The 17,122-nt window shown below is 44.6% G+C and overlaps 1 protein-coding gene across 1 annotated transcript; it reads right to left on the bottom strand.

Annotated features, from left to right (window-relative positions):
* Positions 1-6,607: 6,607 nt before the first annotated feature.
* Positions 6,608-17,036, bottom strand: ARL16 (ADP ribosylation factor like GTPase 16). The gene is made up of 5 exons (XM_018553642.1): positions 16,933-17,036; positions 13,053-13,108; positions 11,872-11,988; positions 8,524-8,639; positions 6,608-6,781 (listed from the first exon to the last, which is right to left on the bottom strand). Exons 1-5 carry the CDS (start codon positions 16,991-16,993, stop codon positions 6,616-6,618), a joined length of 516 nt encoding a protein of 171 aa, XP_018409144.1. The 5' UTR covers positions 16,994-17,036; the 3' UTR covers positions 6,608-6,615.
* Between the last annotated feature and the right edge of the window lie 86 nt (positions 17,037-17,122).

Genomic DNA, 17,122 nt, shown 5'->3' with positions numbered 1-17,122 from the left:
ATTTTCCCAAACACGGTGTGCTGTAATTCCTACACGTTTGACACTACAAGTCATGAATATAAGCCTACTCCCCCCTGTACTAAATGTCACAAAACGTTTAAAGTTCAATTTGATCCCGAGTATGTGATACCCACCAAAGAACAACCCTGGCCGCATGGCAACTGTGCGGAAACAGAGTCTCTAAGTAATCTGCTGCATTGTAACAAAAACATAAGAAACGCTGTATATACTACTGATGGTAACGGAGAGACGTTAAACAGACCGACTATAATAACAAGATTCAAAGATGAACATGAAGAATTGCAGAAAGAGTTTAGAAACCTCCTGGGATCTCGAGGCTTCAAATTAATCCAGAATGGCTGCCCGTTGTTCTCTCCTGGTGACTATGCTCCGCGTTAAAGCCAATCACTCATGCTTACGCTGATGTCTATATAAATTGAATGTATGAAGCCAACAGATAAGTCACATGACTCATTCATCATTTATTTTTTTTCCTCTCTACACCTTTCAACCACAGAAAAGTGAAAAATGAGAGAAGACGGGCATGGGGATGTATTTTCCAAAGCCATGCATGTTAATTCTGTTATGTTTTTAAAAAAGTGTATGATAGCACAGGAACCTTGTACATTATAATGGTTTGACAGAATGGTGAATGATCAATACTTACTGGAAAATCCTAAAGCAGGCCACACCTTGAAGAATGGTGCCGCGGGGTCAGAGGTCGCACTATTCAACACTAAAGACTAGCAGGCATCTGGGGACCTATGGCCACCTACCACATGGTGTATTAATTGTGGTAACATCCAGCACCGATATGGGCTCGGGTATGGAAGCCTCAGCACTGCGATGCTAAACGGGCGACTCTTTATCATGTCGCTATGGGCCCTATTGTAATGGCATTTCTTTCACTCTGTATGCTAGAATTGTACAAATGATAGAAATGTGTAAATATGTAAATATGTAAATACTTTTGTTTTATAATCAACTATTTATAGCACAATCATACTTTACTTTAAGGTGCAATATTCCTAAACAAAAATATGAAATATAAAGATATTTTTACAAACATTGCTTATTGTGCATGACTTTCTGCATCTGAAATACTCCCACAATGTAAGGCTGGCAATGGGGCAAACATATTTGGGCCGGTCACACCTTTACAGCTAAGGCTCGTGATAAAATGAGAACACAATCTTTACTATATCTAATCAACAAAACATTACATTTATATTACACCCAGTAGCAGCAAACAAAGATCATTGGTCCATATAAACATTTTTTCCTGACAGTTCCATGTCAGTATTCCAATAGGTAGACTTTGCCCCCATTCTACCCTTATAGGACCAATTATTCATACATTTACCACCCACACGGAAGGGTCTAACCAATTCGCAGGGCCATCCTTTTTATGGAGGTTCATGGAGGACAAAAAAGGAACACTCTGGGGTCCATCTGTAACCATTCGCGGAGCCATTCAAACTACAGATCTTTCTGAAAGAAATCTACAAATCTATTCTATGTTGAATGTAACAGACACCTTCATCTTTCATCCATTTTTTGCCTCACCACTCCTTTCAACTGCTGAAAACTGACAAATGGGCACAGGGCTGTATTTTCCAAGGCAATGCCTCCTGATTCTATCATCTTAAAAAAATTGTATGATGTTACAGGAACCTGTATACATGTATAGTGACTGATCAATACTAACTGGAAAATCCAGAGACAAGTCACACAATAAAGAATGGTGCTACAGGGTCATTGGTTGCAGTGGTCTACATTGCCACCTGGCAGGCATCTGGAACCAACAGCCACCCAGCTACCACATGGTGTATCCATTGCAGTAAAAGTAAGCACAGATAAAGGATCTCGCACAGAACCCTTGGCACTGCTTTACTAAAGGATGGCTTTTGATCGTGCTGCTATAAGCCTTATTTCTTTCATTGTGTATGTAAAGGTGCCCACACACCTTGCGATAATCGTGGGAAATCCCGCGATCGTACGAATATCGCAAGGTGTGTGGAAGGCGTGCAACCGTTTTTACTGTACGGTCGCACGACTTTTATCTTAGGAACAGGTTCGAAAACCCGCCGAGAATTGTACGATTGTCGGTGGGTGTGTAGCATGTTCGTAAGATAGATGCCGCACGGGCCGGTGTGCGCAAGCGCACACTGCCCGTTCAGCATTGTGGTCATTGGAAGCCTGCCCCTCAGGGGGGCGGCTTGCGATAATCGCAAGTACGATCTGCTTGTCCAAGATGGGCAGATCGTACATTTTATTAATTACCTTACAACCATCGCAAGACAAAAGTCTTGCGATGGTTGTAAGGTCTGTGGCCAGCTTTAGAATTGTAATAGAACTGTGTAAATTATGTTTTGTAAGTGATTACTTTTAAGCACAGTTATATATCACTTTGTGCTAAAGGTGCAATATTCCTAAAATATGATTTTATATATATAGTCATCAAAACATCTCAAACAGTGCCGTCAAACACAGGAATCCGTCCTTATTTTCCAAGCAAAATGTCCAGGTGTTGCAGCACTCGATCTTTTCATTTATTTATGTTAAGAAAATTGAGTGCTGCAACAATTGGACATTTTGTGTTACTATATCTCTGTCTCGTAAAATCACCTGGGTGTATCCAGGATGGCAAATATGTGTCCCATGTTCAGGTTATACACAGACTTCTTCCACTGGAGGGACTGCTTGAGTGGTAGAGGTAATAATCCGAGCTGAAGTAAGCTGGCTCATTAGGGCCTCTATAAGAACTCTCAGACTACTAAGGCCCCATTCACACTGAGCGATTTGCAAATCGCGCGTTTGTCGCGCGATTTGCATTTTGCGCAATATTGCGCAAATGCTTGCATTGAGCAAGCTAGAATCGCGGCAAAATCCGCTCCAAAAAGGGTCCTGCTGTAGCGACGCACGACAGTGACGGTCAGAGCCCCATTGCCATGCATTGGAGAGCGATATCGCGCGGTAAATAGCCGCGATATCACGGGAATTGCCGCGCGATAAATCGCTCAGTGTGAATGGGGCCTTAGAGATTTGCTCCCCTCGAACCAGTTTTTGTGCCTGAGCAGAGTGGGGAGCTTTCTATCTACCTGTGTGGTGAAAAAGAAAAACCCCAAATTCGTGTGGTGAGACACAGCCTGTGTGGCAGTTTAATAGGAAGATAGGTGCTAGGGGCAGCACAAGGTTGCACCTAGTTGATGGTAAGAGAAACTCCGTGTGTAGTAACAGTTTGTTCAGATTGATTGCGCTAGGAGATTATAAAGGCATAATATCATGAGGATAATATATTTCGGGTATACGGCAATATGAATGTTTGGACTATGCACTCAAATTATGTAGTGTCATGTCTAATATATCCTATTAAATTCACTCATTTTCGTTAAAATTGAAGCATGTAACAGCTCACTTCCAAACTACAACTAAAGATATAGCATTCTTATTGGGTGGGAGTGGAATCACTGGAATAAATTAAAAAGTTATAACGAATTTCAAGTGATTCAGAATAATCACTCCCTAGTTCAACATCATACTCCCGTATATATAAAAAAATTATTTTAACATTATTTTAAACAGAACCTTTTATATAGTCTGATGGTTTAACAATGATTTTAGATTAATTTTATCTACTGTTTTCAATATTGGAATTGATATGTTTGTATATACAGATAATAATTGCTTTCTCGATTTTAAAATCATTACAAATAGTTATTTTATTCGTCTAAAATCACCTTTCACGATTTGAATATCACTATGAATTGTTGAAATAACCAAGCGCAACATATTAGCTCACATCCGTGTGTAGTAAGTTGCCAAGAGGAAAGGGTTTATTTTCATGTTTTGCTCATTTTTGCTTGTAAATAAACTTCACATCTGTTTTCACAGAAAATGTTGCTTGCTTTGCCTATTTACCGTGTAGTGAACTCATCCAGGGAGTTTAGGCCAATTTCTTTATGATTATGAATAACTTTAATTTAAGACTGCTTTAGAATAATAAAACATTTGTATTTGCTTTCACACAGCTATCGTGAAACCACAAATCATGCATCTGCCTCCGGGATCATTTAACCTATTCATGTTAGCAGGGGAAACTTGTAACTCTATTGCTGCAATGTACTGGAAGTGTGTACTATGGATCATTTAACCTGGTACAAACTTCCAGTACACTGCAGTAATAGAGTTACAATTCTCCCCTGCTAACATGAATAGGTTAAATGACATGTTATGTACTATGGATCATGATTTAACCTATTCATGTTAGCAGGGCAGAATTGTAAATCTATTGCTGTAGTGTAGTGGAGGTGTGTGCTGTATATATGTTCTACATATACAGTACACACTTCCAGTACACTGTAGCAATACATTTACAGCCAGCCCTGTCCCAGCTTCCCTCACTCACAGTTTCACTCAGCTCCCTGTTGCCTCACGCGGTGCCTCTCGTAGTCGGCGCTGGGCAGGATCACTGCATTGCGTCTCGGTGCCCAGCTTGTGGGAGGCGCTCACAATTCTGCCCTGCTAACATGAATAGGTTAAATCATGATCCATAGTACATATGCAGCACACACGTCCAGTACACTGCAGTAATAGAGTTACAAATATCCCCTGCTAACATGAATGGGTTAAATGATCCATAGTACAACTACATGTTATGTACTATGGATCATTTAACCCATTCATGTTAGCAGGGGATAATAGTAAATCTATTGCTGCAGTGCACTCTATATGCAGTACATATAGAGTACACACTGCACACAATAGATTTACTATTATCCCCTGCTAATCAGGGGCGTAACTAAGTACCCCCAACACCCTCCTCCGCAACCTACCCCCACTGCACTACCTACCTCCAGAAGTTCCCGTGCCTGCGCTGTCTCTGTAGTTACGCCACTGGTGAGGGCACTGTACTGAGTATAGTCAGAGGGTTCAGTGCTGGGCATAGTCAGAGGGCACAGTGCTGGGCATAGTCAGAGGGCGCAGTGCTGGGCATAGTCAGAGGGCGCAGTGCTGGGCACAGTCAGAGGGCACAGTGCTGGGCACAGTCAGAGGGCACAGTGCTGGGCACAGTCAGAGGGCACAGTGCTGGGGATAGTCAGCGGGCACGGTGCTGGGCATAGTCAGAGGGCACAGTGCTGGGCATAGTCAGAGGGCACAGTGCTGGGCATAGTCAGAGGGCACAGTGCTGGGCACAGTCAGAGGGCACAGTGCTGGGCATAGTCAGAGGGCACAGTGCTGGGCATAGTCAGAGGGCACAGTGCTGGGCATAGTCAGAGGGCACAGTGCTGGGCATAGTCAGAGGGCACAGTGCTGGGCATAGTCAGAGGGCACAGTGCTGGGCATAGTCAGTGCTGGGTATAGTCAGGGGTACGGTGAGGGGTATAATTAGAGAGCGCAGTGCTGGGTGTTGCTAGGGGGTATAGTCAGAGGGCACAGTGCTGGGTATAGTCAGGGGGGTACAATGCAGGGCATAGTCAGAAGGTACAGTGAGGGGTGTAATAGAATAGGGTACAGGTAGAGTATGGTAATTAATCTTTTACAGACAATAGAGGGTGTGATGAGAGTAGATGGCACAAAGGCAGGGAAGATGTGACGGTCACAAGCAGATGGGATCGCTGGCAACACACAGCCGTCTCTCCTACACAGACACACACGGATCTTGGTCAGGATGCCACCAGAATCCACACTGCCACCAGGTACGGGGTTTCCTTTATGTGCTATTCCCAGCGCAAACCCCTCCTCCATGTGCTATTCCCAGCACACCCCCTCCCCCCGGGGCCCCGTCACATCCTCTTCCGATCCTTATGGTAAACGGCAGAGCCCATGACCCTGGACTTTCCTCCGACTCCCGGCAGGGCCTATTTGCTGGGGAGGACCTGGAGCAGAGCACCACGCGTCCCTATGTTAATCTACATTTTTCACATGAAAACATTGAAAAATAGTACACTATATGCAAGAAAAAAAAAATGATCAAAACAAGCTCCATTATTCCATCTCCTGATTTGAGCAATGTTTGCATCAATCAAGCCATCTGTGACCTCTCAATAAACGTGAAGCCCGATCTACTTCTGGGCAGGGGATTCTGTAAGGACCTGTGCTGATGAACTTTTGTTTGCCTCAAATGGGTTTTACATTTCCATATTAGTTTATAGGAATGTAAAACCCGCTTGAAGCAGATCAGCTGCAGGTCAAATGCACCATGTTAATGATTCCTGAATGATCTTAGAAGCATGTCAAACTGATGCCATTGATACAAGCTCAAACCCATTGTCCCCAGACCCTTAAAAAGCTTTTCTTTCCACAGGAAAAGTCCTATTCTTCAGGAATATTCTCCTATGTGGTCAGCTTTGATATGAACATTGCTTAGCAAGTTCTTCTTTCATATGTCACAATACTAAATGAACCTGAGGGCACCCAGAGTGTCCAAAAATTGTGCACCTCTGTTTTAGAGGGCCTGGCAGCCACTATGCCATGGTTAATAGATTTTCTGAATAAGCAAACCACAGAAGACCCTTCATTTTGTACCCCTGGAATTTTTTACCTACAAAAGAGAGCAGTTGTCTTGTGACTAGTCCCGATAAGAGTGAAAAACATGCCATCAGCTGTGTTGCATTATGTCCCAATAGATGAATGCAGCCACTGCAGAACATCTTGCAGTCCTTTGCCTTCAAGGGCACTAGTTTCCATGACTGTGACTGGCTGCTGAGAACTGGCTATTATGTCATCCATTCTGAATAATGACTTCATTTTGACCAATGACATACAGCACGGCAGGTCCCTGCAAGCACAAATTAGGCACCGTGAAATGTATTGTGCATGCGTTGTGACATCATAGCAGCCTGTGACCATCCCTGCAAGCTGGGAATTAAGAACCATTTAAAAGGAGATGGAATCTTTAATAATAAAGTACACTGGTAATGTAAATTAAATGGAGGGTGCTGCTACTGACCTCTCCATATGAAAATACTAAAGTCCCAGCTTAAATATTCTGAGTAACTGACCAGGAAAAAGGTAGCAAAGGAATTCCAACACATCTCTTTCATTTGCGTCATATGTGTTCCAATTTCATGACTTAGAAGTGCCAGACACCCAGGCAAATAGCATTTGAAGTTAGGAGCTACCAATGGAGGTCCACATATAAAATACCATTCCAGCTTTCCAATCACTAAATGCGGTGGCTGCATTAGTTTTCTTTTTAGCCTATTTTGCCTTTATTTTCACCTGGTGATCCAGCCAGTAAGTCTGTTCTTTTTCAGCCTCATTTACCAGACAAAGCTGTCCAGCAAAAGTGGCAGATAGAGGGTTGAGGGCCAGTTCACACCATAAAGTCTGTGTTCCAGAGCGGTGCCATTGAAGTCAATGGCACCGCAGCCACGGTGAGGGCGGGGTGTGTGGCTGCGGTGACATTGCCACGCCCCCTCCTGTGGGGAGCCAGCCGGCTTGCGTTCCAGTAGTCGAACGCTCTGGAACGCAGACTTTGAGCTGTGAACCGGCCCTGAGACAAACCATTTAACAATGGTCAGCTTTTATACAAAACCTTTATCCCGAAGGGGAAAACAATGTGGAGGTAACCGCATAAAAGTAGAACTCCACCTTTAATATATACAGAATGCTTACAATGGCACAATGTAAACATATATATAATCCCTGGAAGGGCCATGGGGATCATGTAATACACCAGAGTAGAAACAACTACTACAGTGTATTACAGCATTTTCTGGGTCCCTCCTATAGCCGCTATGCTGAGGAACTTCCCTGTGCTGTTAAAACATGGAGAGTCGCTCGCCAAGTATAGCAGCCATTCAGAGGATGTCTGATATTATTCTCGATGAATACTAGGCGTTCTCTAAATTGGACTGTGGTGGGGCGGTGATGTTACAGCACCACTCCTTGTCAAATCAGAGAGAAGTCGCTCATCATAGCGGCTGTAGCAGGCACCCGAAAGAAGCTGTAAACATACATACAAAAATTGATCATCGATTTCATCGCATCAACGATTAGAAATACGACTGAAGGTTCTGAAAATCGATCCAGTTTGAAATTCTAACCGTGTATGCCCTACTTTACTCTTTTTGTGCCAAGCTGGACCAATGTTCTGCTCTAAAAAAAAAAGATTTAATAGATTTAATTAGTTACTCAGGTCCACCTCAACCTGCAAGTCCATCTAATACTACCCTCCCCACAGGGTGACAATGCTGCTGTCCAATGGTGGCTCCATTGCTCCTCCATAGAGTGGACAGGAAGTGTGTTACAGGATCAGCAGGTGAAAATAAAGAAAATAAAGTCTGGAAAAAAAACAAACAAATGCAGTCTTTGTAATCTGCAATATATTACATTTTGGGGTTTAGGTATACTAAGATTAAAAAGGTATTTTAAGGCATTTTCAAGCAAAAAAAAAAAAGAAGGGTTCAAAATAAAATTCACTCCAGGATTATAAAGCGATGAAAAATAGTTTATGTTTGTTAATAACATGCACATCCTATACAGTAGTTTTTCGCCGTCATGCAATATATTACTTACGTTTTATTGAAGATAATGAGCACAGAGGCAGAAGACAGAGCGGGAGCAGACAGCACAGACAGAAGCTGTATACAGGACGCTGACACCTGCATTGGATTAGCGGCATCTACAACAAACTAAAACAATGAAAATACAATAATGGATTATTTATTGATTATACAGTGTTCACCTGACTGATATGGTCAGCCTTTGGTGACACGCAGACATCCACACATACAAACTAATTTCAATAAGAGAGCAAACTTTAAGAGACATAAGGAAAGGACAATGACCCACGTCAGACATTTAGAATTCTTTTAGAACATTTGTCAGCTAAAATGGAACTTGCATGGATTGTTTACATAGGTCCTCATGCTACACAGGTAAATCTAAAGAATGCAGACTAACATGTTTGGCTAGCTTTAAAGCTGAACTGTAGACGAATATAAAAGACTCAAATTAATACAGCTCTGTATTTATGACATTCTTAAAATGTATTTGTTTAAAGGAGAACTATAAGGTGAGTGAAAAAAAAATCACTCATCCTCATCAGTGGCGGAGCTAAGAAACAAAGGGCCCTGGTGCAAGATTTTTTTTTTTGGGCCCCCCCCCCCCCAAAAAAAAACAAAACACAAACACAGCGCTCGCCTCCTGCAGCGCTCGGCCGACTGTCACTTTCTCTCCTCCCCGCTGGGACACAGAGCAGCACCCAGCGGGGAGGAAAGAAAGCACGGATGCGCTGCTGTATCAGCAGAAAATGGCACTTTTGGCATTTAACCAAAAGTGCCATTTTCTGCCGATATGTTTCAACGGTCAATATATCGGTACATTACTAACTTGCGGCCGACGGTCCCCCCATCTCTGCGCCGCGAGTGTCAGATGAACGGATCTGATCCGATCCGACACTCCCGGCGCAGAGACGGGGTGCCTGCCGGCCGCTGGATAACATCTGCACAGGCGAGGGCTGTGCTGGGCCCCCCTGAGGGCCGAGCAGCCGAAGCCCTGGTGCACCCGCACCGGCGGTAGTTCCGCCACTGATCCTCATAGCTAGAGCCGACATGTGACAATGAAACTGTCACACTTTGGCTCAATAGATTGGGAAGAGAGCGAACACATACAGTCGCTCACTTCTCGATCGTGTTCCTGCAGAGAGCCGGGACGGTCAGTCATCACTCTCCGGAAGGATTCCGCCCCCTCCCGCTGACTGGAGGAATGGACGGGGGAGGGGGCGGGTACAGCTGGCTCTGCCTCTAGATAGGCAGAGCCAGCTGTCAATCACGCAGCTGGGTGGAACTCGACAGCATTGTCGGGATCCGTCCCGGCTGAGGCGGTCTCAGTATACCGGGAGGATGCCAGTATATGTCCTCCCATGACCCTTAAGAGAACTATGGGGGAAAAACACTTACCCCGTAGTTCTCTTTTAATGCAGGCAGTGTTAATACCCGAGCCTCTTGCAGCCCTTGTAGAGCAGAGCCCAAACTGGAGAGGGAGAAGCAGCACAAAGAGCCAGTGAGTTGTGCTGCAGTGCTAATGAGCTAACAAGAGACATCATGATAGGAGGAGAGAGCAGAGCACAAGAGAAATTAACTTATCAGTCTGCTGCTTCTCCATTCACTTATGAGTCTCGGGCTGGGGGAGTAACAAGACTTGTAAGTTGTAAGTGTAACTAAACTGCAGCAGAGAAAAATCAGGTCTCCTGCCCTGCCTGGCAGGGCTATGCTGTGTGCTAGAGCTGTGTAAATCGCAGGACTGAATGAACAGAAATGCAAATTCTTTGGAAGGTAACACAGCTCCCTTTTATATGCGGTATTTCCTCTTGGTATTTAGCTTGTTTCTTGGAATTTCAGCTTTAAAAACACATGAAAAAATGTCCCCAGCCTAAAAACACTCCTGTAGTCTTTAAAGTGACACTAAATTCAGGAATTAAAAACCAAAGATAGAAATCTGGAATATATAAATGAGAGCTTGGAGCGGTGACTACTTTACAACACACACAGGGACCATGGGGAACAAAAGTAGCCCTCCTCCAGAAGGAAGGACAGTGTCAGCACCAATTCAGAGATGATTGGAGAATCTACAGCCGAGTGATACACAAATAAGATACATTTTTGTTAATACTACTAACGGTACTTGAATGTATTTTTAAGATTTAACTCCTGAATTTACGGGGTTATTCACAAAAGTGTGAAGAGTTTGGAGGGCAGGAGAAGTGAACAATCTAGGCCAAAATAGCCGATTTGGAAAAATTCTCGAATGCAGCTCACTTTCTGCTTCTGTTTTTTAAATTGTACCCAGTGAATCATGGATGAGAGGCTGACATGAAGAGCAGTAATTCACGAAAGAAGGTTGTTTGGCTAATGAGATCCACACACGCCTGAAGAATGTGTATAGTGATGCAGTAATTGATGTGAGCAATATTAGGCATTGGGTAATGAAGTTTAAAAAGGGAGAAACTAAAATTGTTGATAAGGGATTGAATAGCGCCATTCACGCTCTCCTCATCCAAACTGTAGAATCTTTCTAAACTGGACTTGGTCTGGGTAAAATAATGGCACAAATGTATTGAACATGATGAGGACTGTGTGGAAGGGTAACTCTGAGCAGAGAAATATATAGGCCAACCGTATGCATGTTCATTGTTTTCCCCATCTCTGCATAATCATTCTATACATCAACAGGTATTACTTTTAGACACCCCCAAACATTTTGTTTGGTTAAGCTGCTCGTCGGGCTCCACTGTCTGCTCGTCACAGACGAGTGGACGAGTGGATTTTTCGAGCCCTGGTAATATGCATTCCCCACAATGTAGAAGTGATTGGGTGGCTTCATAGCAGCTGAAATTACTTCTAGTACATAGCTGGCAGCAGAGGCGTCCCGAGGCGGGTTGACACCCCGCAGTGACGTCATCACGCACGGTACCGCTGTCACCGGCCGGTGGCCATCTTGGTGATGGACACCGGCAGAGAGAGTAGGGAACGTCACCCGGCGGGATAAGGTATGCCGCCGGGTCCCCTCCTCTCTCTCTCCAGCAACTGTGGGCTCTTGGACCGAGTGCCTGACTTTTCGGGGGGGGACACCAAAATGACTGTCAGTCATTTTGGTGTCACCCCTCTAATGGTGTCACCCGGGTGCGGGCCACACCCCCCTTGTGACGCCACTGGCTGGCATTCTGCTGAGCAGCATCTACAAGTTTAAACAGAGTCCCGGCGGCAAAAGTCGCCGGGAGTCTGTTTAAACAGCCCCGATGCTGGCGACGTACACTGTACGTCGTCAGTCACGAAAGGGTTAATACATGCCTAGGATAAAGATATGGTTATACTCATGCAAAAAGATTAAAACTAACAATACAAGAGCAGGATGGAAACATACCATTACAGTCCTGCAATCCTTGTAGTAACTGGGCCAGATGGGTCCCATGGAGCCGCCCACTTCTCGTACAGTGATTCGCATCCTCTGTATTGTCAGGTCAGTCAGATTCGTGCCAACCTGCATAATCAAATAGTAATGCAAGATCAATAAACAAGTGTACAAGTATGATCCCACTACAGGGAAACTAAAGACTTGGTAAACAAGTATACATACATAGTAAATCTCTCTTTTTTTGTGGGTGCAACGCTCTCTGGGATGAGCATTCTTGAGAGTCGCAGAGACCAGCCCAGTGACTCTTCTTGAGCTTTAAATATGCTATTTACAGTGCTCAAATGAAACTTAAAAAACTCCAAATCAAAAACCTAGCCATGTCCCGCCACCACACAGAAACACACTACTGAATAACTACCTGCACAGACCTAATGTTTGTCAGGCACCACAGGTGATAGCTTACCAACCTGCCGCTCCAACAGACCCAGACAATCCGCTCAGGTCCCAGAGCATTGTCTGTTTGCCTCACCTGCACTAAATCGACATTGAGGGTGAGGTGCAAAACCTGTGGCTGACTGCAGGTCCTGGAAGGTGTAGGACAGGAATCTGGGTGATATATAAACCCCGGACAGGACCTCTTCTGGCTCTCTACATGACCACCTGCCACAATATATGTAAGGAACACTCATTGTTGGATGTAGCTGGTAGAGTAGGAAAGGATTAGGACCCCTGTCAGGTTTTTATTGCTGTGTCCCCACTAGGTAGATTCACCCTCTCCATCAGTCCTGGTGGCCACTTTTTACCAAGACAGAAAGTGATGAGATCCAAAATTTTAGAACTAGTACTTGAACAAGAGCTATGGGTAAATCTTCCAATGGGGGCACCTGTTCTGCTGACAACTGTCTAAAATGGGAATTCCCCTCACTTTGGAGTGATTTCATCTTAGTTCTTGTTGCATCTCTGGGACAAGAAGAAAAGGGAATTCTCTCCAATTGGGCACAGACCACATAAAAAAGAAATAACAGTGATTTTAACCATACATCTCCCCTATACCCCTAGCCAAAATGTAGAAAAAAAGCTTTAGCTATACATACAGTAGGACATTTAAGATTGAACACATAATTCTTCAACATTTTGATGCCACATCACTTGCCTGGGAATGAGCTAGCTAATCTTATGCAATCACTTACAGTGGGCTGTGTGGATGGCGGGTCGCCCAGGCCAGCTGAATCTTTAGAACATAACTGTGCAGATGTTTTAAGGAACAAGAACAAACAAAGCTAACAACTAGATCTAAACCCGAATCATAAAACCCCATATGAGCTTTAGAGTGGAATGAAGCCAAAACATTTTTTTTCCATATTAATAGAGTAAGGGAAGGTTATAACCCTTGTCTGTTTTTGTCATCTGGGTCCCACTGGAGAAATTTCCATTCACTTCCTGTCCCATGGTCACAACGGGAAGTAAAAGGAAGTCCCTCCACAGTGGAGCTAATCCCTGTTGTCACCAGAACTAGTGTCCCCATTGGAAGATTTACCCATCTAATCCTGTTTGGGTGACAACTCAAAATTTGGGATTTTCTTTCACTCACTCTCTGTGATAATGGTCACCAGGACAAATAGAGAGGGTGAATCTCCCTAACGGGGACACAGACAGCAATGAAAGCCTGACAGATGTTCTAATCCCTCTCCACTCTATACAAACCTAAAAATTTTTTTGACATTAGTTCTATTTTAACATGTTAATGCCATTTCAAACGTTGCATTCACTCATTTTAAATCGGCACTAAAGTGTCATTCAAGCCAGTTCTGGATAGAATGGGAAAGAGCTAGAACTCTTGCCGGGTGTTTACTACTATCTGCGGCTCAGTTAGAGAGATTTAACCTCACTTCCTGTCCTACTGACAATGGTTTCACCAGACAGGAAATAAGGGAATATCTTATGCAGGTACACAGCCAGAAATAAAAATCGGGAATATATAAATGAGAGGTGCTAGGATCTCCTGTTGTAAGTGTCCACCATTGGGGATGACTGAATCACTTTGGAGTGGCTGCCCCCATACAACAAAGGACTCCTAAACTGAAGAGGAAGCCTTGGGTAAATCCAATCAAAGATAACTGGGGTGCCACCACAACAGTAAAAGTGTTTTTTCTTGTATTCATTATATATCAGCAGGGTAAAAATTATGCTCTACCTCTGGGACAAGAAGAAAAGGAAATTCTCCCCAATTGGGCACAGACCACATAAGAAAAACATTATTGGGGTTTTAACCATACCCCTCCTCCATACCCTTATCTAAAATTTAAAAAAAGCTTTAGCTTTACAAACACTTGGAAATCACGTCTGATGTGATATCTAAAAAATGTTTCACATCCGTTGAGTCCAGGCAATCTTGAAAGCATATAAAACTTACAAACCCGGATGAAGGGGGATTGTGTGGACCACTGAAACACATTGTTTTTTTTTACCCTGCTAATATTTCGTTAATTAAAAAAAACACCTTGGATTCTATTACTGGTATTGTCGTGCCCTTGTTATCTTTGATTAGAAATTAAAAAACTAACAGGGGCTCTATCCTTCCCTTATTCTACTAAAGAAGCATATTTTTCTATCTATTTCTTAAAGTGACACTAAACTCAGGAGTCAAACCTTAAAATGCATTTAGGCCCAATACCTGCGGACAGAGCAGAGCTGCAATGCAGCCGGGGAAGGATGCCAACAACATTGTCAGGATCCACCCGTCTGCCTGGCTGACAGCTGGCTCTGCCTCTCTAGAGCCAGGGCAATCTGTGCCCGCACCCACCCCAGTCTGTTCCTCCAATGAGCGCTGGAGGAACAGAGAGAGAAGGAGGGAATACCTGCGTGGAGTAGTGACTGACAGTCACCGATCTCTGCAGGGAGAAGACCATGAGACGAGAAATCAGCGGTTATATGATCGCTCAGCTCTCGTCACAGAGCCGGCATGTGACAGCTGCAGTGTCCCACCCCAGCTCTATGTATTGGAAAGAGTATATTTTACTCTCCCACTACGTCTCCTTTAACAGTGGCAATTCTTCCCATTACATTCCCTCACTTCCTGTCTGGTAAAACATTGTGAGCAAATACACCGCTCTGACAGAGCCCCGGATAGCAGTGAATAACTTGGACAAGGGTTCTAACCCTTCCTCTCTCTATCCAAAACTAAGAAGAAGAGTTTCGCCAGGACATACACTTTAACCCCTTCATGACTGAGGCCTTTTTTTCCATTTTTTGCACCCATGTTATATTCCACATTTTAGGCCTGAAAATTACTTAAAACCCCCACACATTATATATTTTCTGAATGCCAAGACCCTATAGAATAAAATGGTGGTAGTTGCTAATTTTTATGTTGCGCAATATTAGCGCAACTCCTTATTAAACCCCACAATTTAGTGATAAATTTAATTAATTGCCCCGAAACACAACAAAATACCAATTTTTTTAAAGGCAATATAAAAGATGAGGTTACAACGAGTAAAACGATACCCAACATGCCCAGTTTACAAATTGCGTGCGTCCGTGAAACGGCGAAAAACTGTAGTACCCCAAAAAGTCCACAGAAGACGCTTTAAAAGCCCCCACAGGTCATCAATTTAGAGATACCCCAAAATACTGGCCCTAGAATTATTGCTCTCACTCTGGCGTGCGCGGCGATACCCAACATGTGTAGCGCGTTCGTCGTTTTCATACGTAGGCGCACCCGACGCGTGTTTACGTGGCGGCGCGCGTGCTCGCGGGGGCGGGGGACTTTTAATTTTTTTTTATTATTATTAGATTTATTTTATTTCATTTTAATTTTAAAAACTGTTTTTTTTTTTTTTTTTTTTACTTTACTTTGACTGCTATCACATGGGGGGGCTTACAAGCCCCCCCATGTAATAGCAGATGGTGGTGACAGGTCCTCTTTAAGGTGATGCTGGGGGTCCAAAAGACCCCCAGTGTCACCTTTACACTGGAAATAAGCTATTGAAGTGCAGATCGCACTTCAATAGCTTATAGCTGGGCTGCAGGAGCCCAGAACTGACAGCCCAGGGACCGGAAGTGATGCAATCTGCATCGCTCCCGGTCCCATAGCACGGGGAGGGGATCGATGAACGAAAGTTTGTCGACCTCCTCCCCAGCTCCCAGCGGACACCGGTCCCGTAGGAGGGGCAACGGAGCCCGGGAAGCACGGCGGCGGTGTCCGGCGGGGGGGAGGGGTATACCTACAGCTACAGCTCGCGGTATACTGAGACGCCGCACCTGGAGCTGATCCCGACGTAGATGACGGGATCCGCCCAGCTGCGTGAGTGACAGCTGGCTCTGCCTATCTAGAGGCAGAGCCAGCTGTACCCGCCCCCTCCCCCGTCCGTTCCGCCAGTCAGCGCTGGCAGATCGGAGCGGGGAGAGGGGAATCCAGCCCCTCCCCCTGTCACGGCAGAGAGCCGTGACAGGATCGAGAGGTGAGGGAACCCGGTATGTGTTCGCTCACCTCCCGATCTACTGAGCCGACCTGTGACAGTCTCATTGTCACAGGTCGGCTAGAACTATGAGGTGAGTGGAAATCACTCATCTCATAGTTCTCCTTTAACATGCGACACGATGCACAAAAAGGGAAACTTGTCCACTGCTCCTTTTCCAGGTTGAATGACACCCTGCATCCCTCATCTTACTTCCTGTGCCCCCAAAGGTGTCGAGGACACGCCCCTCCGGTCTCACAGAAGGCCGCTGCAGATTACAGTGCCCACGTCATTACATGGCGCCATTCTCTGCAATACTCTCAACCGCTCACTGACTGGCGGGGACACTTGAGGTCATGTGGCCAGTAAACTCCTGCAAAAAATAAAAAGGTACTTATAGTGTAATTTACAAAATGGCAGAAGGGGCTTTGGAAGTTGGAATTGGCCGTTAATGTCCTATGTGTGTTACCTCAGAATGCCCCCCCCCATGTGTACAGCACATAATACATAATAACACGTCCAGAGACTACAGACTTTTTTTCTACGCTGCCCATATGCAAAGTATGTCTGTCTGTGTCCTGAGGTACAATTCATTGACAGTAAAGGATATTTTGGAGCCTCTTCATGAGCAGAGTCTTCCCCACACCGGAAGGCCCGAGAATCAAACACATCCTTCCCTCACAGTGTATACAACACCGGCGCCACCGTCTCCCTGGATACCTCTAGTCCCGCCCCTCCCACATCTCCACGCCTCGACGCCACGCCCTTGCCCTCACCTCGCCCCCGCCGCGCGATCTTCT

The sequence above is a fragment of the Nanorana parkeri genome, unplaced genomic scaffold (assembly GCF_000935625.1).
Source record: "Nanorana parkeri isolate BGI_ZX_2015 unplaced genomic scaffold, ASM93562v1 scaffold126, whole genome shotgun sequence".
Lineage (NCBI taxonomy): Eukaryota > Metazoa > Chordata > Amphibia > Anura > Dicroglossidae > Nanorana > Nanorana parkeri.
The sequence above is the reverse complement of the archived record's forward strand: the minus strand, read 5'-3'. Positions and strand labels throughout refer to the sequence as shown.